This window comes from Peromyscus californicus, unplaced genomic scaffold (assembly GCF_007827085.1).
Source record: "Peromyscus californicus insignis strain IS unplaced genomic scaffold, ASM782708v3 Scaffold_11__1_contigs__length_118956290, whole genome shotgun sequence".
In the NCBI taxonomy this organism is placed as follows: Eukaryota; Metazoa; Chordata; class Mammalia; order Rodentia; family Cricetidae; genus Peromyscus; species Peromyscus californicus.
This window is the reverse complement of record NW_026294402.1, coordinates 117,700,977-117,722,141: the sequence shown is the minus strand read 5'-3', so window position 1 is coordinate 117,722,141 and position 21,165 is coordinate 117,700,977. Positions and strand designations below refer to the sequence as shown.

At 46.5% G+C, this 21,165-nt stretch overlaps 2 protein-coding genes across 6 annotated transcripts in view; one reads left to right on the top strand and one right to left on the bottom strand.

Moving 5' to 3' along the window:
• Zdhhc3 (zinc finger DHHC-type palmitoyltransferase 3) overlaps positions 1-8,161 on the top strand; it is a 49,760-nt gene extending 41,599 nt beyond the window's left edge. Inside the window, exon 7 of the mRNA XM_052725494.1 lies at positions 5,911-8,161. Within this exon, the coding sequence (XP_052581454.1) occupies positions 5,911-6,168 (258 nt within the window). The 3' untranslated portion in view covers positions 6,169-8,161. The remainder of the gene's footprint in view (positions 1-5,910) is intronic.
• A 1,465-nt stretch (positions 8,162-9,626) lies between these two features.
• Tgm4 (transglutaminase 4) overlaps positions 9,627-21,165 on the bottom strand; it is a 53,029-nt gene continuing 41,490 nt past the window's right edge. For 4 of the 5 annotated variants that reach the window (XM_052725450.1, XM_052725440.1, XM_052725434.1 and 1 more), the window contains 4 exons: positions 16,400-16,675; positions 15,714-15,883; positions 13,087-13,223; positions 9,627-10,495 (listed from right to left, as the gene is read on the bottom strand). In XM_052725450.1, coding sequence (XP_052581410.1) covers positions 10,357-10,495; positions 13,087-13,223; positions 15,714-15,883; positions 16,400-16,675 — 722 coding nt within the window. In that variant the 3' untranslated portion in view covers positions 9,627-10,356. The remainder of the gene's footprint in view (positions 10,496-13,086; positions 13,224-15,713; positions 15,884-16,399; positions 16,676-21,165) is intronic. The other variant, XR_008215284.1, reaches the window with a different exon arrangement.

Here is a 21,165-nt window from a genome sequence, read left to right as displayed (position 1 = left end):
ACACACACACACACACACACACACACACACACACACACACTTCCACTATCAAGACTAGAACTCAAGAAATAGCCTTCAAGGGCATTTTGTAAGTGGCTCGTGGCTTTCCCTATGGAGTTTCTAAGGAATGTAGTAGGTCTCATTTGAATTTGCCTCTATATTAGTACAAGTCCCAATGCTCAGAGTAGAGCAGAAGGAACTCAGGACTACCTCAGAGTGGCCTATGTGTGTCCCACTTGATTTTCTCTGAGACCAGGAACACTTTTCTGAGAGCACAGTGACCAAGGTGTGTGTATCAGCAAGTGAGTCTGCCTCTGAGCTCTTCCGGTTTCTTCAGATGTAGTAAAAGGATTTTTTTCAGTGGTCCCCATTGGTGAGGGAGCCTTTGTATCCCATCTTTCAGAGTGGGAGCTGTGTGGAGAAGGAGTGAGGACGGCATGCCAGTTGGGCTGGGTGACCCCATGTTCTTGTCCGTCTGATGTCGTATCTGCATATTTACATGGACTTGGTGACATGTATACAGGGCACACCAAAGTAGAAATGTGTGCCAGGCCTCTCCCTAATGCCATTTCATCTTTGTAACACTTGGACCTTACAAGAGTTAAAGAATAGCCAGGCTTTGCTCATCGTGGTTCAGCCACTTCGTATCCTGATGTGAAACCTTCCAAATGAGACAAACTACCAGATGCTTATTAAGGAAAACCCATGCAAGACTGGCATCACAGACAACCCCACTCCAGGAGGATGGGCTTGGACTCTCCACACCAGACTAATGAGTTTTCCATTTCTCTTCTTTCAAAACAAAGTGCACCAGCTTCAAAGATCGAAGTAGCCAAGGGACACAAGTGGTTCAGAGTTACAGGGATGGGACTTCAGGTTAGCTCTACTGGTGGTGGTGATGGATGCTGTTGCTGCCCAGTTTGTGGGATGTGGTGTCCGAGGCCAGCAGGTGCTCCCACAAATCAACCACTGGCCAACCACTTCTACTCTGTTATGTGTGGATTTTCCCACAGATGAATGCCAAGGAAACCTGGAATGTATAAAACAGCCTCTCAGCCGGGTATGGTAATGCATGCCTTTAATCCCAGCACTTGGGAGGCAGAGGCAGGCAGATCTCTGAGTTCGAGGCCAGCCTGGTCTACAGAGTGAGTTCCAGGACAGCCAAGGCTACACAGAGAAATCCTGTCTCAAAAAAAACCAGCCTCTCGGGCTGGAGAGATGGCTCAGAGGTTAAGAGCACTGGTTGCTCTTCCAAAGGTCCTGAGTTCAATTCCCAGCAACCACATGGTGGCTCACAACCACCTAATGAGATCTGGTGCCCTCTTCTGGCCTGCAGGGATATGTGCAGACAGAACACTGTATACATAATAAATAAATCTTAAAAAAAAAAAAATTCTAAAAAAACCCCAAAAAACCAGCCTCTCATGATCCTTAAATATGTCATTCAAACCTGTCTTGACCAAGAGCACCTTTACTGAAGAGACAGCAAGAGAAGGGTAAAACCAAGGAGCCAGCCTTCCTGTGAGGAACATCTAGTGAGTTCTCTAGACCCACAGTGTTTGAGCAGCCCAGCCATAGGCAGTGTCCTGGTCTTCATTTTTCACTGTGGCTTCATGACTCATGGGGCTGATTACACTTGTAATCCAAGCAGGCTCAGAAGTAGAGGCAAGAGGGTCAATTCAAGGTCATTCTTGGCTGTTTACGGAGCTCAAGGTTAGCCTGTGGTACGAGATCCTAAAGAGCCAGGTACAGTAGTATGTGACTGTAGACCCAACACTCAGGAAGTTAGGAGTGTGGCTTGAGTCCAGTTCAAGACCAGCCTAGGCAGCACAATGAAACCCTGAAGAAGCCACTGAGCAGCATGCTCTCCAAAGCCAGGACCTTCATCTCCTTACCTTCTCCCTCAAAAGAAAGTTATAACTTGGACAAAAAAAAAAGAGAGAGAGGCCCTGGATCCCTCCCTGTCTTTCACTTTTAATACACAGACACAGAAGCCCCAGGTCCTTTACTCTTCCATGGGCAACGAAATGGAATAATGATCAATACTGCAGGGGTGGCATGCCAGAAACCCTCTGGGGACAGGTACCAGCTCACTGGAATAAAGGACACCTGGAATCCTTCAAAAGGGTGATGGAATTTAGTGGCAGCACTTGTCTAACCCCAGTGTGTGTTTCAACCCCTGCTTGGCCATTTACTGCCAAAGTATGAGCTTTGACAATCTCCCTAAGCCTTGGTTTCTCTCTGTAAAACAGATGAGCACCCACTCTCATGGTTTCTGCAAGCACTGGATAAAAATGCAGAAGATAGAGTGGTATGGGGTTTGGTTTCTGTGTGTGTAACAGCTGCACTGGAGCTGGGCTTGTCCAATCTGGGTCATCCGTGTCTTAAAAACTTTTCTTGTTGAGAAGGTAGATTTGAGACAAGGTTTCTCTGTGTAACCCTGGTTAGCCTCAAACCTATAGAGATCCACCCGCCTCTGCCTCCTGAGTGCTGGGATTAAAGACATGCACCATAATGCCTAGCAAAAAAACATTTTTTAATATATCACCTGCTGAATGACCTTTCAAAGGCTTTTGGTTGTGAATAGTGTGTGTTATGGGCCACAATAGGACAATGTTTAATGTGTGCTACAATAGAAGGGTGTGAGTGAGTATCATCTGGCCAGTTCTAGATAGCATGCTGTGGGGATGCTGGCCAACTCATCTGCTGGTATTGGGGTCTTATTCCAAGAGTCTCACAAGCCTTGAGGTCTCTGCCTCCCCTGGGAGTCTTGGACCTCATATATCCATGCTGGAGTGTTGGTGAGTGTTCACAGATCACACTCCACAGGAGGTGCAGGTGAAGCTCAGTGCCTGCTGACTGAATTAGTCTGTTTTCTTGACCTGAGACATGGGTGTGCACACCTGTGAACCTCACGCTGCAGAATTTTGCCTTCAGGACACTTTTTTAAGTCTACACAAGACTCCTAGAAAAAGAAGCCCTCAGGCCTGTTTTATGCATCCGTTTATTTAGCATATTTCCTTTCTAGACTCAAAGCTGACACTCCTGATGTCTGTCCACTATGGAATGTCAGCACACAGGCCAGTTGATCCTAACACGCCATTGGACAGTGGCTATCCTGGCTTGCTCTCTCCCTCCACCTGACTTTGAGATCCACATGGGCAGAGTGAAGCTTTGTCAGAGAGTGGGGAAAACACCTGGTGGAGAGAAAAAAGCACCTGTCCTATTTCTGTATAATCTTCCAGTCAAGCTTGGGCTGCTGTCTCGGCCTGTTCGCCTCTACTGAGTATCAGTACCGACTGACACCTTCCTTACAAGGTAGGTGTCAGGACCTGTGGGCCTGGCTTTGGATGAATCCAAGGCAGTATGATACACCTAGTCTGTCATCACATTGTAGTGCCCCAGGTCTTCTTGACTGACTACAAGTGATCACCAGGCAGGGGATGCAGAGTCCCTGAAAATGAATTGTCTCTGCTGTCACTGCTGCTGCAAGAAAGGTATGGCCAAGGGCAGCATATGCCTGTATGCATGATTTGCAGGAGTTGCTAAATCTCAGGTCTTAACCTGATTCTTGTTCTGATGAGCTAATGTTTGCTCCATGGTGAAAACATGAAATGTGGACAAGTCCAGAGACATAAGCACCATTTGCAGAGGCAATAGTTCCATGGGTGAGTCCTATGCATATTACTTCTCCCATATGATACTACAAAGGTTCCTGGGTGGCCCAGGGTCATGTAAAACTGTCAACCATTTCTCATTGCCACATTCTGTTCCAATTTATAAAATTATTCTGCATTACTGCACATTCCAGTCCTCAATTCTTCATTATAATTCAGTGTCCCGGTTTATAGTGTGAAATCTGTCTTTAATTTTTTTTTGATATTTGTTTAAACTTTTCATTGTGAAATTTCAGACTTACAAAAACCAGCAAAATTGTATATCTTCTATATGACATTCATTGCCAAAGATAAACATCTTACAAACATAGCAACAACAAAAAATTCCTTTCTCTTTTAAGAAAATCATTTTAAAAAGAAAGAGGACTGGGCAGTGGTGGCGCACCCCTTTAATCTCAGCACTCAGGAGGCTGATCTCTCTGAGTTTGAGGCCAGACTGGTCTACAGAGTTAGTTCCAGGACAGCCAGGGCTACACAGAGAAACTCTCAAAAAACTAAAAAAATGCAAAAATTAAAAAGAGAAAAAAAAACCTTGAAGTCTGCATGGTGGCACATACCTATAATCAGGGGCCTAAGGTGGGAAGATCACTTGAGCCTAGGAGATTGAGACCAGCCTACACATATAGCAGAATGAAACCCATTTTCTCTTTAAAAACAAAAATACTGAGACATACTGCCCTCTACTTCAGGAGCTCTCTTGAGGTTCCTCTCCTTGCCCCCTTTTGCCTCCGGGGATCCCACGTTCTGTTGTCTCTTCACCCCATTTCTGGCAGTTCCTCAGTCTTAAATTTGTCATGATCTACATTTTTTTAATTGAGGATAAATTTATATAATGTAATATGAATCATTTTAAGTGTATAGTTGGTTCTGTGGCATTTATCAAATTCAGAATAAACTACTTCTGTCTGGTTCCAAAATAGTTCCGCCACAGACCTTGGCCCAGTACAGACTGTGGACAGGTACTTTGTCAGTAGCCTTTATGTCTTGGAGTTAGGCTGTGGTTTGGGGCAGGAGTGTCACTGGTATGTTACATTTGTGGTTCTCTGTAGTTGGGGGCACTTACCACTGATCCACTTCAGCCGTGACAGTTCTGGCTTTGATCATTGTGTTAAATCAGTTCCTGTAACATTTCACTGATGTAAAATGGCCATTAACTCCTTTCGTGATTGATGTCCCATATGAAGAGACTGTCCCTGGCTGTCCTGGAACTCAGAGATCCATCTGCTTCTGCCTCCCAAGTGCTAGGATTAAAGGCGTGTGGCCCCACACCCAGCTGAGATCAGATTCTTTAACTGAGTGTCATGGGAAGAGTGCTTGAGTGTTGGGATAGGATGTGCTCAGATGTCTGCATAACAAAAGGGGTGTTCATTATGCCAGTTATGGGAGAAGATTGCGTGGAAGAGGAGATGTAGAACTAGGAACATAGAGGCCTTCATTGGAGGAAGAGGGCCTTGAGTCACATGAATGAGCACATCCATATCTGTCAGGCAAACTCAGTAAATTCCCTTGGCTTCCAGAAGAGGTGGATAAAGCAGAGGCCACACTGAGCCCAGAGCCTCTGTAAGGATATTATGGGTCTGGAGACCTGATCTGACTGTATCTATAACAATTTTGGGCTTTTTTCTACCCATCACCCTCTTTCTGTGGCCTGGTGGCCGAGTTACAGCCAGCACCCACAGCAGGTGAGTGGTCAGCTCGGGAGAGGCCATGGGGAATATCCACTGCATGAGCAGGCCTGACACCAACCCTCACAACCCACAGTAGCCTGTGCACCTTTTGGTGCCTGCTGCATGTGGCATCTGCTGCCTCCCCTTGCATGTTTGTGCCCTGTACTGTGCCCTCCCCCCTCAGCCTTCCCCATGCCAAGCTTGCTGGTCCTACTGTGGGCAAGGGGCCCCTTTCTTAGTGGTTTTATCAAATGGATAGCCTAGCTCATGCCTCCAGGAGCCATGATATCCTTGGTCACTGGATGTCTGGTCCCTGCCCAGCAGCAGATCTCTGCCTGTGGAGGAAGGGGTCTGGGGGTGAGTGGGTGACAGCCCCAATGCCAGGCCTGCTTACTGTGCTCTACAGTTTCTACTCCGGCCTGCAGCCCTATGGGGCTTCCAGGGTGGCCTGGGCCACAGCAAGCTGTGCCATATGGGACTCTCCATCCCCTGCTCTGCCAAGGCAAAGGGTGTGTTTGTGTAGCACAGGTCATACCACACTGACCTTTTGCCCCATTCTCCTCCAGGGCATTGAACGCCTCCAGCGAAAGAAACAGCCCAGGGAGCACTCGGGCAGCTGGAAGTCCGTCCAGGAGGCTTTTGGTGGGAACTTTTCCCTGAACTGGTTCAACCCTTTCTCCAGACCTTGTCAACCAGAGACACCGATTGACAAGGGCTTGGTACGGCAAGTGTCATCTCTGTCAGACACGGACAACATGGGAACAACTGAGAGCCAATTGGAGGAGACAAAAGACAGGGACTCTGTGGAGGTGCTGGATGAATAGAGGCTGTGGAGAAGAATGTACCAACAGTAGCTGCTTGCCTGATGAGTACTCCCCAGATCCCTGGGCTTCCACAGGCCACTCCCTTGGTGTTACCAACTCTGTCACCCCACCCTTTCTCCAGTTAGGACTAGGGGTGGGGTGTGGGTAGAGGAGAATAGGGACTGGGATGTCCTGGGGGAAGAAAGCCACTTCTGCTTCTTATGGGCTGTCCTGGGGAGGTTGAGGGCCTTGGGGAAGGATACTGACATCAGGGATGACTAGCTAGAAAGTCTAGGATTCTCCAGCAATTCCTAGGGAAGGGATTCCTTGACTGTGGGAATCAGGACAAAGGAGGGGCTACTGAACCTGCCCTCAGGACTTGGACTTGGTTGAAAGAACACCCCATCCACCTGCATGCATGCATGCACATGTACAGAAGCTGCCAAGATGGAACTGAGCCTGAGTTATGACTGTCACCCAAAATTAGTTCCCATCCTATAGATAATAGACTCTTCTCTGAGACACAATGGAGCCAGCCTTTCTGTGGCCACGAGTCTGCATTCCCAGAAGAGCTGGGAGAGGACTTATATTGAGAAAGTCTAGTAAAACATGGGGACAAGTGCAACCAGAAATGGCCACCTTTGCGTTTTAGAACAGCTCCCAAGATGCTGCCTCAGAGAAAACTGCATGGCTGTTTCAGTGGCACATGCCTTTCTTTATTTCAGCATTTGGGATAGGTAGCCAGACCTTGGTGAGTTTTAGGACAGCCTTGTCTACAGAGCTCCAGGCTGCATAGTAAAACCCTGTCTTAAAAAGAACAGCATGTAGGACATGCAGGCTGCTGGATCTGGTCTGCTCACTGGAGATTGGGGTATCTGGCGATTAGTGGCAGTCTGGGCAGCCTCCTACACTCCCCAGTCTATTGCAGTGGTTGCTGAAACAGCAGCTTCTGCGGTCTAGCCAGTTATTCTCGAGAAGCAAATCAGCTCCCCAGCACAGGCCTTGAATTCCCCAGTGTTGCCGGCACTGACTCTGGCGGAGGATTGTGTATTACATCCCTTCTTCCAGCTCTGGGTGAAAGGACATGAGTCCTGGACCAAATGAACCTATGGCCTTGGTGGCATGAGTCAGTATTGTTTGAGGTACTGTCTCAGGACACTGAGAGAGGAAAGCTGTGGAGAGCCAAGCAGTGGTCTCACTCTCAGGCAGCATCCTAGGCAGTCCCTGGAGGGTAGAGATCTGTCAGATTTTCTATAGTGCACCCCACAGAGTGGCAGCAGGACTCCAGCATTAACAGATGTGACCTACCCCACTCCACTGCAGGTGCATTTCCTCCGAGCAGATCTGCTTTAACGTTTATTATTACTAACGTGAGGAGCCCAAGTTGGCCCTACTGCTGACACTGTCTGGAGGGAGCAGTCCTCTGGCTGCCCTAACCCCAAACAGACCTGAATGACCTGTGTGCTGGACAATATACCAGAGACTCCAGGAGAAAGAAAGGCTAGTGACTGAGTCTCCAAGGAGCAGCAGTTAACAGAAGGAAGGAGCTTTGGAGGCAGGATCTGTGTTGAGTTCAGGCCCTCAAGAAGATCCTTGCACACTGGCGCAGAGACTCATCTTCCTTGGGACCAGCTTGACCAGCAGCAGAGGTGCTCCCCAGCCCTGCAGCCATTTGTTTCCAGAGTACTTCCCCTAGAAAAGTTGAGGTGGGCAGGCATTTTGCTCTCAGAGGTTTAGAAGTCTTCCTCCCTCCTCAACAAACCCATTATCATGTCAGGGCCTCAGCTCCATCTCTCCCAAGTCCAGGAGGCACTGGACAGCCAGGATCATGTAGGTAGTAGTCTGTCCGGCCCTGAGCCTTGTGCCTTAACAGCAGGACACAGTGGCCTTCTTTCCATGGTGACTCCTGAGATTCTGCCCAGCACTGCAACTGATAAGAAGAGGCCCAGTGTTTCTGGGAGGGAGGTCAGTTGGACACCTGCCTCTTATTTGAATAAAAGTTCTTTGAAATAACTCTGTGGCTAGAGGCACCTCTTTTTAGTAGGAGATTCCCAACCCAAAGCTCTGGACAGCATCCTTCCTCTCAGGTCCAACAAATGTTATACAGACACTGACAGTGGCTTCCTGGGATTACTGATCCTTCTTGGTTCCAGCATGGACGAGTCATCCCACAAGCAAGCACATACCAGACACCTGCTGCATTCCAGGGAGGTGCACACCTGGGCAAAAGGAGTCAGGACTGAGGATTTCCAGTTCTGAATGAAGGTGAGATGACAAGTGTTCTCGCTAGTTTTATATCAACTTGACACAAGCTAAAGTTATTTGAAAAGAGGGACTCTCAGTTGAGGAAATGCCTCCATAAGATTGGCCTGTAAGGGCTGGAGAGATAGATGGGTCAGCGGTTGAGAGCACTTGGTTGTTCTCCCAGTGGACCCGGGTTCAGTTCCCAGCACCCACATGGTAGCTCGCAATGGTCTGTAACTCCAAGATCTGACACCCTCACACAGACATGCAATGCAAGCAAAACACCAGTGCACATAAAATATTAAAAAAGAAAAAAAAAACCTGGCAGTGGTGGCGCACGCCTTTAATCCCAGCACTTGGGAGCCAGGGGCAGGTGGATCTCAGTAAGATCGAGGCCAGCCTGGTCTACATATCGAGTTCCTGGACAGCCAGGATTGTTACACAGAGAAATCCTGTCTTAAAAAACAAACAAAAAATTTAGCCTGTAAGCAAGTGTGTAAGGCATTTTCTTCATTGATGATTGATGTAAGAGGCTGGCCCACTGTGGATGGTGCCACCCCTGGGCTTGTGGTCCTGGATGGTATAAGAAAACATAATGAGGGCTGGAGAGATGGCTCAGAGGTTAAGAGCACTGACTGCTCTTCCAGAGGTCATGAGTTCAATTCCCAGCAACCACATGGTGGCTCACAACCATCCATAATGAGATCTGGCGCCCTCTTCTGACCTGCAGGTGTATATGCAGACAGAACACTGTATACATAATAAATAAATCTTTAAAAAAAAAAAAAAAAAAAGAAAACATAATGAGCAAACCATGAGGAGCAAGCCAGTAAGCAGCACTCCTCTGTGACCTCTGCATTAGCTCCTGCCTCTAGGTTCTTTTCCTAACTCACTTCCTTCAGAGACTGACTGTTACCTGGAAGTTAGATGAAATAAACTCTTTCCTTCCCAGGTTAAACTTGGTCATAGTGTTTTATCATAAGACAAGAGTATCCTCTGAATACACAAAACACCCCTTATTTAATGTGTACTCAGCCTCTCTAGAGGCTGTACATGTCCACTTAGAAATTATAGCCCTTAAGAGAGGCTGACTATCATGAAGACAGCCCAGACTATGGAGGCCAACCCCTTGGAAAGAGCCCCTGGATCCATGAAGTTCAGAGGCAATGACACTCCTCAGGTTTCATTAAGCAGCATGCTGGCATAAAAGAAAAATTAACTCAGAACCACATAGCCATCTTATAGTAACCAGAGTTTAATTCAAAGCATAGTGATCATCTGAGCAGATCCCTTGATGGCAGAGCAAAGCACAGACTCCAATGAACAGAGCAGGATAAGTTGCTTCCCCAGATCTTATCATTGGCCGTAGACTCCTACTCGAATGGGTGCAGGCTGTGGGGTCTCCTTCCCGTGGCTCACCTAGAGACAAGAGGGCCTCACGCCAGCGTGGGGCCTGCTTCTGAGAGGGCAGAGCCTTGAGATGAGCACATAGTGCCAGGCCCAGGCTCAGCTCCAGGATACTTTGCTACAGGACTGTCTAGTCATCCTCTAGGTACCCCTGTACTTGATAGAACCCAGTCCAGATGGAAGATGCCTCTAACACTTTCAGTCCCACTGAATAGCAGCTCTGGGTTTTGTATATGGTTCTGAATCCAGATGACAGTTGCACTGTCTTCTGAGGCCTTGACCCCTAAATATGTTTTGTGTTTGAGATGTCTGCCTGTGATGTGTGCTTCAAGCTGTAGGGAGGTGCCCTGGCCCCATGGGGCTACTGCCTATGGTTACATTGGCCTTTGAGCTCTTATCTGTTCCTGGGCTGGCTCTTGAATCTGCCCTCACATGAGTTAATTAAATATAATCATCCCTGACCTGAAAGCTAAGTACAATTTAGGAAATGCTAACATGCTTAGCCAAGGCTCAGAGCCAATCAGGGCTCCTGCCTTCACCTCCATGGTATCAGCTGGGCTAGGTGATGAGAATGATCTTCTCAGCATCAACCTCCTTCACTTCTCTAGAAGTAAACTTGACAATAAATTTCTTGGCTCCAGTTCTCACTGGGGTGAATTTCATTTGGAAATTGAGGGACATTCCAGGTGACAGTGTCCTAGAAAATTCAAATGCACAGACAATTATTATTATAAGGTATGTTACATTTGTTTATGCTGTAGAGCATTTGTTTAATGACACAAAGATGTATTGCATTCTTTTATGTTACATTTGTTTAACTCTGTGAAGCTGTGTTACTGTGCCTGTCTAAAACACCTGATGATTTAATAAAGAGCTGAAAGGCCAATAGCAAGGCAGGAGAAAGGATAGGTGGAGTTGACAGGCAGAGAGAATAAATAGAAGGAGAAATCTGGGAGGAAAAGAAGAAGGAGCAAGAGAACAAGGAGAGGAGGACACTAGGGGCCAGCCTCCCAGAGTAAGAGTGAAAGTAAGACTACAAAAGTAAGGAAAGGAAAAGGCCCAGAGGCAAAAGGTAGACAGGGATAATTTAAGAAAAGCTGGCAAGAAACAAGCCAAGCTAAGGCTGGGTATTTATAATTAAGAATAAGCCTCCGTCTGTAATTTATTTGGAGCTGTGTGGCGGGCCCCCCAAAAGGACAAAAACAACCAACAACAGACAGCAAAGATGCCACCGAAGGAAAATGCACTGCATGAGGAACCAGACGCCTGGTTCCTGTATTCCAGAGCTCAGTAAAGTGGGCCCCCACCTGGAGTGCAGCCACTTCTCAGCTGTAAGACAAGATGGCTGGCTGGAATGGCTGCTTTCCAGCTATGCCAGTCCTAAGCTGTCCTGGAGGTTCTCAGGAACATGGTTCATGGTGAATCTACAAGAAGGTGTTGTCTAACCGTAGGTACTCAACGATGGCATTACCTGAGAGTGTGTTAGACTCTGAGGCCCCACCCCAGAACTGCTGAACAGAATCTGTACTTTAACAATGTTCCCAGGGAATCTGTATATCTGTGAAGGTTTAAGAAACCCTAGTTCCAGAACAAGAGTCTGCTGGGATTTACCTGGGAGATCTAGACATTTGGTAAGAAATAGACCCGAGGAACCAAGCATTTGAGTTAATAAAATCCTGTACTGGGTATGTCAGCATACCAAAATCAATAGCATCTATCTGGTTCATCAGTCAGAAAACAATGAGAAACATCCCCTGCACAAAGGCAGCAAAGGCTCCAACTAGGAATGTGTCCCTTACAAAGAAGACGCGTGGATACATGGGAACTTATGCCAAGTCCCTGCAAGGCGAGACCCAGTATGGCCGTTTGTTTGGCACAACATAGTTCCAGTTTAAATCCCAAATCAAAATGATTCTAAAAGTTCTCTTTTTAAGGAACTGAGGTAGGAAATCTATCTGCCTTCCACATAGCATGGTATACTTCCCAGTACAGCCATTTAAATGGCACAAGATCACCTACAAAGACAAATGAAACAGCCTATTAGTCCAGAGACTATATTTAGGGAATACATATATTATAGACATATATTATAGAGGTATATTTAGGGAATACATATATTATAGACAAAGTTTCAGAATACTAGAGAAATGATAGGTTATTTGACAAATTTGGGGCTCTGCATTATTTCACCCCAAAATTAAAACTCACAGCAATAATTAATTATATAAATAGAGCCATAAATTGCAGAAATGGTCCTGAGACCTTGGAACCTTGTGTTACTATGGTAATGGTTCTGCACCTTATCGCCTATCCTAGGAATGTGCTATGACCTTGAGGGTTTCGAAACTTTTCTCAGGATTGCAAGGAGTCTCCTGTTAGAAATATGAGAAGTCAGGCAAGAGAAAAGGATGAGAGCTGAAAAGAGGCTGTAGACTTAGAGAAAGATCGAAGAGAGAACAGCAAAGAGATCAGGGAACTGACTTAGAACAGTGAAATGAATGGACTGAAAGAGCACAGTGTGCGTTGATTCATTTGATATCTTTGTAAGCGCCTTTCCCCAGAATCTGGGAGAAAGAGCATGTAACCATGGGGCTTTCCTTAGAGAAGATTAAAAATTTAATGTGAGTTTCTGGTAAAGGCATCTAGGCTGGGGAATAGTTCCATGGGAGGGCACTTGCCTTTCATATACAAGGCCCTGGGCTCAATTTCCAGGACAACACCTTCAAAAAATGAACACACTGCAATGCCAGGCATGGCAGCTCACACCTTCAGTCCCAGCACTGAAGAAGCAGAGGCAGGTACATCTCTGAGTTCAAGGCCAGCCTGGGCAATATAGCGAGTTTTAAACTAGCTAGGGCTACAGGATGAGATGGTCTCAAAATGAATAAACAATCAAACTCCTAGAAGCAAATTACACCACAACATTCCTTACTGAGTAAAGGCTGCACTTAGGTTAATAAAGTAATGACTCCCTAGTGGGGGAAAACAGGCAAAGGAAACAACTAATAAATTACAGCAGAGCCAACAAGAAAATTTGAGCTGTAAATAGAAATACAAATTAAGACAAGGGGATGCTTTGGTATTTCTGTAGAACAATCAGATTGACAAGAGACAGAAAGGTCTATCACTGGTAGAGTACTAGGGCAGTCTTTTCTGCAGTTTGGCACCAGCAACATGTGTCTATATTTTTACTAAAAGCCATACTAGAAATTTACATCTCAGAAGTATGGCACGTGTGTGAGACCATGTACAGAATCTGTATCATTAGGACAACTTGGGCAGACTCACCCTTGCTTCCAGGACTGCATCTTAGAGAGGGCCAGGCTTTCCACTGAGAACCTGATGTTAGTCAAAGGGATGGGCAGGGTGTTCTTGAAGGAGCAGTTGAATGAAAGTGGCATGTTGACCTTGCCTGTGCTAGGCATCTGTAGAGAGGGGAGTGGAGAAAAGACAGGTGTGACCAGCTGGAGATGAGGGCTTAGATGACAGGTTCTGTCAAGAAAGACGGTTCTTGGTCCTGTCTCTCCCTAGAGTGTCAGTAGATATGTGCTCTCTTGGAAGACTTGTGGAGAAACGGACCCACCTGTGCCTCTTTGAGGTTCCATATATTTGCCTCTTTAGTTTTGTCAGACATATGTTTAAGGAACTTAAGGTATATACTCTCAAGATATGTACTCTCATGGTAGCCAAAGGTCCTAGGGTGAACTAATCCTGATCTCATCCAACTAGTCAGGATGCCCCTTTGCCAAAATCCAAGGCCTGAACAGTTGTTAGAGCTCCCAAGCTATAGGATGGGCATTGATCCCACCTCACCAATGACCCAAAATACCAAGTTGCCTCAAAGGACAGCCCACAGAAACACATCAAAAAACAGGCTGTGTTCATCCTTCAGAATATGTTCCACCCTTCATCTGTCCAAAGCCAGAACATTTGAAACTCATATATGCCCCTGCCATACCTGTCCTGGCTATGCCCTCTTCCTCAAAGCCCCACCTCCCCTGCCTAGGGCACCCCAGGGCTCACATCTTTGCCTGCATATTTCAGGTTTGGTCTCATTCTGTAATTCTTCAGATGTTCAGGGTTCCTAAAGCAGTCCTGTTCCCCACTCTTACTATGTGGTAGCTCGATCCAATCAAAGTATAGATGTATTAACTAGAAATTTTAGTTCCTGAAGTACAGTCAATTTGGTAAAGGAAAGTGTGGCCTGAGAAAGCTAGAGTGCCTACTTCCAGGACATCTGAAGCACCAAGTATTCTCTGATGCCCACAGACATCTGTGAAGCCACTGGGAGGAGAGTGGGAGTGAGACTCCCAAGAGAAATGTATTTTAATTTATTTTTTAATATTTTATTTGTAAGAGTGTTTTGGTTACATGTATGTGTGTGCACCACATGCATGCCTAGTACCCATAGAAGTCAGAAGAAGGCATCAGCTCCCCTTAAACTGGAGTTACAGGTGGCCGTAAACCATTATGTATGCACTGGAAACTGAACCTGGTTCCTCTGTAAGAACAAGAGCTCTTAACCTCTTGAGCCATCTCTCCAGCCCCTCATTTGGTGGTTGTGGGTGAGCATCGAGACAGGGTTTCTCTGTGTAGCCCCGGCTGTCCTGGAACTAGCTTTATAGACCAGACTGGCCTCAAACAGTGATCCGCCTGGCTCTGCCTCAAGTGCTGGGATTAAAGGTATGTGTCACCACCCAGCGAGAAATTTTTTTCTTTTTTTTTTTTTTTTTGGATTTTTTGAGACAGGATTTCTCTGTGTAGCTTTGCGCCTTTCCTGGAACTCACTCTGTAGCCCAGGCTGGCCTCAAACTCACAGAGATCTGCCTGGCTCTGCCTCCTGAGTGCTGGGATTAAAGGCATGTGCCACCACCGCCTGGCGCTAGAGATTCTTGATGATTAAGCCACAGTGAGTGCACTGAAGCTGCTTCCAAGTAGAGTGGGTCCTGTGAAACATGCAAGTTCTGTTTCACTGAGTGGGGACCAGGCCATGGGTAAGGATGAGTCAGTGACTCATGTCCTGCTCAACCACACTGCCACAGAATATCAAAATACAGTCTCCAAAGGGGGCCATGTCCTTAGCCTGAGAAGTCCCTATGGGAAGTATACCTGCTGAGGTGCAAATATCTATGATGAACCCTAGGATTGGGCCAGGGCTCCCCAGGGAAGGACTCTGGGATGATGGTCCCTGACAGGTCATCAGAAACATAAAGAGAACCTCTTATGCAAGCTGTCATTGATTCCCACTTGCCTGGGAGAAAACTGAGCAGAGAGCCCAAGTTGGTCTGGCACCAGCTTAATCTCACCCCACACTAGGGGTGGGCCCATGGCAAGCCTTGTGTTTCAATGGTTTGTTTCCAAAATATTTAGATACACAAGAAGCTGATGGCATGAATCACTTCTGGTAAAAGGAGCTGAGCATCTGAGGAGGATGGGAAGAAATTTTCATTGTGCCAACTACATCTTTATAATTTTGTACTGTGGGGCTGGAGAAATGGCTCAGAGGTTAAGAGCACTGGCTGTTCTTCCAAAGGTCCTGAGTTCAGTTCCCGGCAACCACATGGTGGCTCACAGCCATCTATAATGAGATCTGGTGCCCTCTTCTGGTGGGCAGGGGTGCATGCAGATAAAACACTGTATACATAATAAATAAATCTTTAAAAATAATAATAATTTTGTACTGTGCACAGGTATTCCTATTTTTATAATCCAGTTAGCCAAAAGTCAAAAAAAAGAGAAATGGCTTGACACATCACTTCTCAGAAATACCTGTATGGAAAAATGATGTGCCATTTTTCTTAGGAATGCAATCGCCCAATGATCAGTCAACCAGGGGACCACAAAGGCCCTGAGCTCTGCCCCTCTCCAAGGTCAAATTCTGAATAGGAGCCCTTTCTGACTTGCAGGCAGCTCACCTCAACAGAGAAAGCAGGGTACAGGAAACACAAGGTCGTGTCCGTGGCCGCTTTGTCACCGGTTTCCGTGATCTCTGCAATGATGAACCCCTTAATGACCACCTCATCATCAACCATGCCCAGTTTGTAGATGTAGGAGTTGGCATCCAAGCTGAGAACCACCTCTGATTCTGTGAGGGAGTGAGGAGAAAGGAGCAGTGTATTCTTGGCAAGCGTAGGATTAGATCACCTCTGGGGATAGAGCTGCTTGACCTTAGAGGAGTCCTGTCCTCTCTGGAGAGCCTGCACCCAGGGTCCAAATGGAGTTAGTGATTAACTGAGATCTCCAGGCCCATTCTGGGTTCCCCGTGTCAGGGTAGTCTGCTCATGCTGAGGGTACCCACAGCCCACTGATGAGAATAGTAATTCCAAACAAAAATCTCTGCTGTTCAGAGACTTTTCTTGACACCATTAGTGCCCTTAATTTGTGATTGTGTGCTACACCCAAGACTCCTGGCCCACTGATATATTTGGCCCATTTTTTTTACTGTGCCTGGATTCCTTATCACCACCAAGATGTAAGTGCTCAATAAATACTGTGTCTATTCAAACATAAAGGACAGAGTGTGGGAGTAGTTCACAGAGAAGGGGCATCAGAAGGTGGGGTCCTGCTCTCCTTGGGGCCTTGTTGCCCTTGGCTCTGGTACCTTGACCTTGGAGCTGCACCGACTTCTGGATGACACCCAGGTTTGTCTTCTTGTTGCCCGTGTATGTCTGGAGGTCGAGGGAACATGAAATGCTGACATTCTGTGGGGTGTGCGTTTTCCTTTTCAAAATTAGGGTCAAAGTGATAGGATACCCTAGCTCCACAGAGTTCTGGCGGACATGTATGTGAAGAAGGGTGTTATGTGGCAAGGTGGGCTTGTTCTCATCAGGACGTTTACCAGAGGCCCTGTCCATGGCCTTCCTCTCCTCCGGGGAGCCTGCAGAGACATAGAATATTTTCTGAGGACACCTCTCTAAGGGCCAACCAAATGTCTGAGCACACCCTTGGGGTCTGAGAGAGCTTTCCCTTGTCCTGGTTAGATTTTTTTTTAATCACCTTGACACAAGCCAGGGTCATCTGGGAAGAGGGAACTTTAATAGAGAAAATGCCTCCATTTGCTTGACCCAAACACAAATCTGTGAGGCATTTTCTTAATTAATGGCTGATTTAGAAAGGCCTATTCCACTGTAGGTCTAACACCCCTGGTAAAACAGGCCTGGGTTGTATAAGAAAAGTTGAGTAAGACACGAGGAGCAAGCCAGCAAGCAGTGTTCCTCCATGGCTTCTGCTTCAGTGTGAGCATTGAGGTCCTGCCCTGGCTTCCCTCAGTGGACTATTACACAGAATGTGTCAACCAAATAAACCCTTTCCTTTCTAAGTTGCTTTTCACTATGATCTTTATCACAGCAATAGAAATCAAACTAAAACAGAAATTGGTACCAGGAGTGGGGTATTACTGTGACAGACATGACCATATTGTCTGGGGGAGGATTATGGAAGGACTTTGGAACTTTGGTCTGGGAAAGCTGTTGAGTGTTCAAAGCTTAGTGGGCTATTCTGTGGAAACCTGGAAAATAAAAATGTTGAGAGCAATGCAGGCATTGGAATCCTGGCTTAAAAAGTCTCAAGAGGATCTTGAAGAGTCCCTTAAAGGATCTGTCAGAGCCATCTGTATAATATATTTGAATTAAGACTCTGTGGTACCTGGTCAGCTGGAGTTGAAGAATCAGCTGTGCACTTGAGAGGAAAAGGAAGGCAGATGTCTTTGAGGCCAGCCTGATCTACATAGGAAGTTCTAGCCCAGCCAGAGCTACACAGTGAAAACCTGTCTCACATGCAAGCCCGCGCGCATGCGCGCGCGCGCGCGCGCGCGCGCGCGCACACACACACACACACACACACACACACACACACACACACACACACACACACAAGTCAGCTGATTATCAAGAAACCAGTGCTACTAAAGTGAAACTTTTATGAGACAATTGGTTACTGGTCAGCCAGAGGTGAGAAATCAGATGTGATTAAGAGACCAGCATCGGGCCATGCAGTGGTGGCGCACGCCTTTAATCCCAGCACTCAGGAGGCAGAGCCAGGTGGATCTCTGTGAGTTCGAGGCCAGCCTGGTCTCCAAAGCGAGTTCCAGGAAAGGCGCAAAGCTACAGAGAAACCCTGTCTCGAAAAAAAAAAAAAAAAAAGAGACCAGCATCGGGCCATGCAGTGGTGGCGCACGCCTTTAATCTCAGCATTCAGGAGGCAGAGGCAGGCGAATCTTGGTGAGTTTGAGACCAGCTTGGGCTACAGAGTGAGTTCCAGGAAAGGCTCCAAAGCTACACAGAGAAACCCTGTCTCAAAAGAAAAAAAGACCAGCATCATTGGGGTGGAATCTTCTGGGAGGTATTTCCTCATTGTCAGCACACAGAAACTGTGGTTTTGAGAGGGCCAAGGCTGCATCTCTTGCTAGCAGCTGACCTTGGTAATGTAAGAGTTTCCCAGGTGGTACTAGTTTTGAAGGCATAAAGATGTCATGGATATCAACTGAAGCGTGGCACTGTAAGAAGCCAGGAGAGGTCATTGGGGAAGGTACAGCCATGGAGATGCCAGCATACTGGAAATGCAAAGACCATGGGATGGCCACCAAGTGCAGTGGCAGGTGTGGCATGGAGCCAACTTGAGCTTAGGAGATGAGCTATGTGTGCTGCAGATGGCAGAACCAGAGAAGCAGAGCTGGGTAGGCCCTTGGGAATCCAGAGGACTGTGTAGGTCTCAGATGTAAAGCACTGAATGTTTTATACTGAACATTTAATTTGGGGTTTGATTTGATTTGATTGTGACTATGCCTTGGGTCTTCCCTCTTGGAATAAAAAATATATAACCTGGGGGCTGGAGAGATGGCTCAGAGGTTAAGAGCACTGGCTGCTCTTCCAGAGGTCCTGAGTTCAATTCCCAGCAGCCACATGGTGGCTCACAACTATCTATAATGAGATCTGGTGCTCTCTTCTGGCCTGCAGTCATACATGCTGTATACATAAATAAATAAATCTTAAAAAAAAAAGAAATATGTAACCTATTTTTTTTATTTTATAGGAGTCCACAGTTAAGAGACTTTGGATATCTTAAAGAGACTGAATTTTTAAAGACTGTGGGACTTTTAAAAGTTGGAATGTTTTTATATTGTGATATTGATATTAATATAAGATCTTGGGGGATAAGCAAGACAGGAAAGGGTATTGTTTAATAATGTTGTATTTGTGTGTCAAGTTGACAAGGAGTCAGTTGTACAGGTTAGATATTTTTGTAAACTTGACACAAAGCAGGCTCATCTGGGAAGAGAGAACTTCACTTGAAAAAATGCCTCAATTTGATCGGTCCATAGACAAATATGTAAGGCAGATGATCGATATGGGAGGGCCTATTCCATTCATTGTGGATCTGCCACCCCTAGGCAGGTGGGTCTGGGTTGTATAAGAAAGCAGGTTGAGCAAGACATGAGGAACAAGCCAGTCAGCAGTGTTTCTCCATGGCTTCTGACTCAGTTCCTGCCTTGAGTTCCTGCTTAGGCTTCCTTCAATGGACTTGACCTGGGATATATAAGCCAAATAAACCCTTTCCTTTCCAAGTTGCTTTTAATCATGGTCTTTATCACAGCAATAGAAACCAAACTAAGACACCCATTGACTAGGACTATGGAGGCCCCCAGGATTCACACTGAGAATTACCCAAGGCTGGGAACTTGTCATAAGTGGGAATGACAGCAGGAAGACCAGAACACCCTTGCTCCTCCTCAAAAGCTGTGAGAACACTAGCAAAGAGTGACTCCACCTTCAACCTGCCCAGGACTCTTGACATCAACCCTAAGGGTCATTTAATCACAATAACACACTGAGCCAGGCATGGCGACTCATACCTGTAATCCCAGCACTTGGAAACCTGAGACAGGGAGGGTTGCCATGACTTCAAGGCCAGCCTGGACTACAGAGAGTTTCAGACCATCTCCAAAACGTGACCTTATCTCAAAACACAGAAAGAGAGGCAGGAGGAACTCAGAAGGCATGAGGTAGTCCCATTGTCTCTCCTTCCTCCTAGACCCTCAGTCCCCTTGAAAGCTGACAGTACTTAGTAGTCACAGTCAAATCAGAAGCCTCCTTGTCTGGTGGTATGTGGGTTTGGAGCGTACCCACAACCTCACCACAAGAGCTTTATTGTCCCTGGAAATGTCCATTCACAGAGCTCACCTTTACTTGACCAGAATCAGTTTACAACAAACAGCAGCTTTCCTGGTATATTTGAAAAACAATTTTTAAAACCTGAAGAGAAAGGCAGGGAAGAACAAAGACAGCAAGCTGTGAGCTCTCATCATGAGGCTCTGTACAGCCAAGGTGAAAGCAGGGCACTGAGCGTCCTCCAACTGGATGCAGCCCCTGGGCCAAGGCAAGTTTACTCACTTACCCAGACAGTTAAAGCAGCTACATACCAGTCCCCTGCTGACCATGGGGTGAAAGGGAGAAGAGTTCAGAGGCCACCCATGATGAGTACTGCAGAGGGGTGCTTCAGGGAGTCAATGCATAAGCACTCAGTAGGGGCAGCAAACAAGGTCTGGTCTCCAGACTGCCAGTGTATCCTCCAAGCTTATAGCTTTCAAAAGGTATGGGCCCCCCACAAGGGAAACCAACCCCTGCAGAAGCCTGATTTGGAACTTACTAGAGGAAAAACTTTAAGTTTTTAATCTATTTTAAATATAGTCAGAGGGGCTGGTGAGATGGCTCAGCCAGTAAAGGCCCTTACTCCAAGTCTGGTGACCTGAATTCAATCTGCAGGACCCACATGGTAGAAGGAAAGAGCTGACTCCCACAAGTTGTCCTCTGACCTCCACATGCACACTGTGGTGTGCTCACTCACACATATGCACACACACATATACACAAAATTAAATAAGTGCAAAACCATTGTAAGTATATTCAAGGACTGAAAGGACAGAGACTATCAACAAAGAACTTGCAATAGTTTAAAAGTCAATAACAGCTTAGAGACTGTACAAGAAACCATCAGAAGATTTGAGTTTAGGTTAGTCTTCAAGGCAGAAGGAAAAAGCGACAGTACACGGAGCCCTCTCTCCCTCCCTGAGGCAGGCCTAAGTCTAATTTTTTTCTTTCTTTCTTTCTTTTTTTTTTTTTTCTTGGTTTTTTTGAGACAGGGTTTCTCTGTAGTTTTGGTGCCTGTACTGGATCTCGCTCTGTAGACCAGGCTGGCCTCGAACTCACAGAGATCCACCTGCCTCTGCCTCCTGAGTGCTGGGATTAAAGGCATGTGCCGCTGCCGCCACCACCACCTGGCTTTCTTTCTTTCTTAAATCTCCTGCCAGGACAGTGAGATGGCTCAGGGTGAGGGACCTGCCCCCACTGTTTTTCTTTATTACTGCTCCTG